Source organism: Helianthus annuus, chromosome 8 (assembly GCF_002127325.2).
Source record: "Helianthus annuus cultivar XRQ/B chromosome 8, HanXRQr2.0-SUNRISE, whole genome shotgun sequence".
In the NCBI taxonomy this organism is placed as follows: Eukaryota; Viridiplantae; Streptophyta; class Magnoliopsida; order Asterales; family Asteraceae; genus Helianthus; species Helianthus annuus.
The window spans coordinates 101,459,833-101,461,686 of NC_035440.2; the positions used below are offsets into that span (position 1 = coordinate 101,459,833).

General features: G+C 37.2%; 1 protein-coding gene across 1 annotated transcript; it reads right to left on the reverse strand.

Moving 5' to 3' along the window:
- Positions 1-589: 589 nt before the first annotated feature.
- LOC110870450 lies at positions 590-1,309 on the reverse strand. The gene has a single exon (XM_022119630.2). The coding sequence runs from the start codon at positions 1,307-1,309 to the stop codon at positions 590-592; it is 720 nt and encodes a 239-aa protein (XP_021975322.2).
- Between the last annotated feature and the right edge of the window lie 545 nt (positions 1,310-1,854).

Sequence of the window (1,854 nt, forward strand, 5' to 3'; positions counted from 1 at the left end):
ATTTTTAGCTGGGGGCAAAATCGTAATTTTAAACTGGGAACCAAATCGTAATTTGGCAGGACTCTAGCTGATGGCAAAACCATAATTTTATTTTGAACTGGGGGCAAAATTGTATTTTTTAACTGAGGGCAAAATCGTAAATTTAAGCAAGGGGCAAAAGCAAAATTTTATTTTGAATCGAGGGCGAAATCGTAATTTTAAACTTGGGATAAAATTGTAATTTGGCATCACCTATAAATAACTATTATATATATATAAAAAAAAAACCAAAAGTCAAAGTGGCCGTCAAAAGTGGCCAACCACTCTCGAAAACTATTCCCCTGTGACGTAAGCAACTTGTAAATGTAGTTGTTGAAAATGAAAAATGAACTGGATAATGTGCAAGATTTTTTTTGAAATGTAACTTTTAGAAAACAAGGCCGCCCCACAAAGAAACCAACTATAACATGTACAACGGGTATTTACACCACTCGACCCACAAAATACTTCTATGTTTAGATCTATTACTAAGCCAAAGAAAACCAAACGACTTAATATCCCCCATGATATCTTCGCTTCTACCTGACCCGTTGGAGAAAATTTTTTCGTTTCACGCCCTCCAGATGCACCAACACGCAATCATGATAAGCCCTTTGATCACTCCTTCTTCCTCCCTGTTGAGATTACAACCCGAGTGGAATTCGGCCACGTCTTTGAAATCAAAAGCAAACAAAGGAGGTAACCGAGCCCATGAACAAAAACGCTGCCAAACCTGAGACGTCACTGAGCACCCCGAGAAAACATGATCCGTGCTTTCCTCATAATCCCCGCAAAAACAATAGTTGGGATCGTTTATAAATATGTTACGCTTGATTAACTCGGCTCTAGTTGGAATCCTATTTTGGAGAGCTTTCCAAAAGAAAATACTACAATTAGCCGGGACCCATTTTACCCATTCCATAATATTGTCGTGTACAGCTGCATTGTCTTCAACCAGCAACTTTCTGAGCGAACCAACTGAGAAGCTACCGTCCGGACTTCCGGTGCAAATCCATTTGTCTGACAACTCTGATAACCGGACCTCCCGAATACTATCGGTCAGACGATGTAATTTAGCAGCATCAGCATCAGAGAAGGGAGAATTTGACCAGTTCCAGGTCAGAACCGAACTGTTCTCCGAAGCTATCAGCCTGTCCGCGGCTGCACAATTCTTGACAGACTCATTCTCGTAAAGATTAGGCCATGAATACATGAGAGGTTTATCTCCTATCCAAAGATCAGACCAAAAACTAATAATCCTCCCGTTTTTTTGAACTGAATTTTGAAACATGTTATTGGGTTGAGTTTAAATAAACAAGTTTGGGCCGCAAATTTTGTTAAAAAATCAAGTGGGCTACAAGTCCTGTTTGAGTTTTTATATTGGGCCGTGAACTTTGAGGATTTGATATTGGGCTTGTTAGTGGGCCTCGTGGAAGTTGAAATTTGTGGACTTTGAGCTAAAAACAATTTTTGAACCAATTCGTTTAACAAAGAAATTGTGTTTAAAATGTTTGACGAAATGGAAAATAATAAGCTTAAAAGAATAAATGATTGGTTTTACTTGATACTTTAAAAGAGTTCAAAATAAGAATGTCAAGTGCTGAAGAGATATCAAAATTTGCAGAAGCTTTACCTTTAGAGTGGTATGAATTTTTGATTGAACTAAATTTACCTTTAGGATTCTAGATTCTCAAATTTTTATCTAAGTGAATTTGTCAATAAGCTTGAAAAACACGAAACGGAAACTAAAGGAAGAAGAAAGATTTGATAAATAACATAGAAGAGAAGCTAGATAAAATAAGTTTGGATGTGATTCTTGAAATAAGCAGAAGATTC

Excerpts from the sequence above, each read along its gene's own strand:
- LOC110870450 (XM_022119630.2), bottom strand. The coding sequence starts at position 1,309 with ATGTTTCAAAATTCAGTTCAAAAAAACGGGAGGATTATTAGTTTTTGG.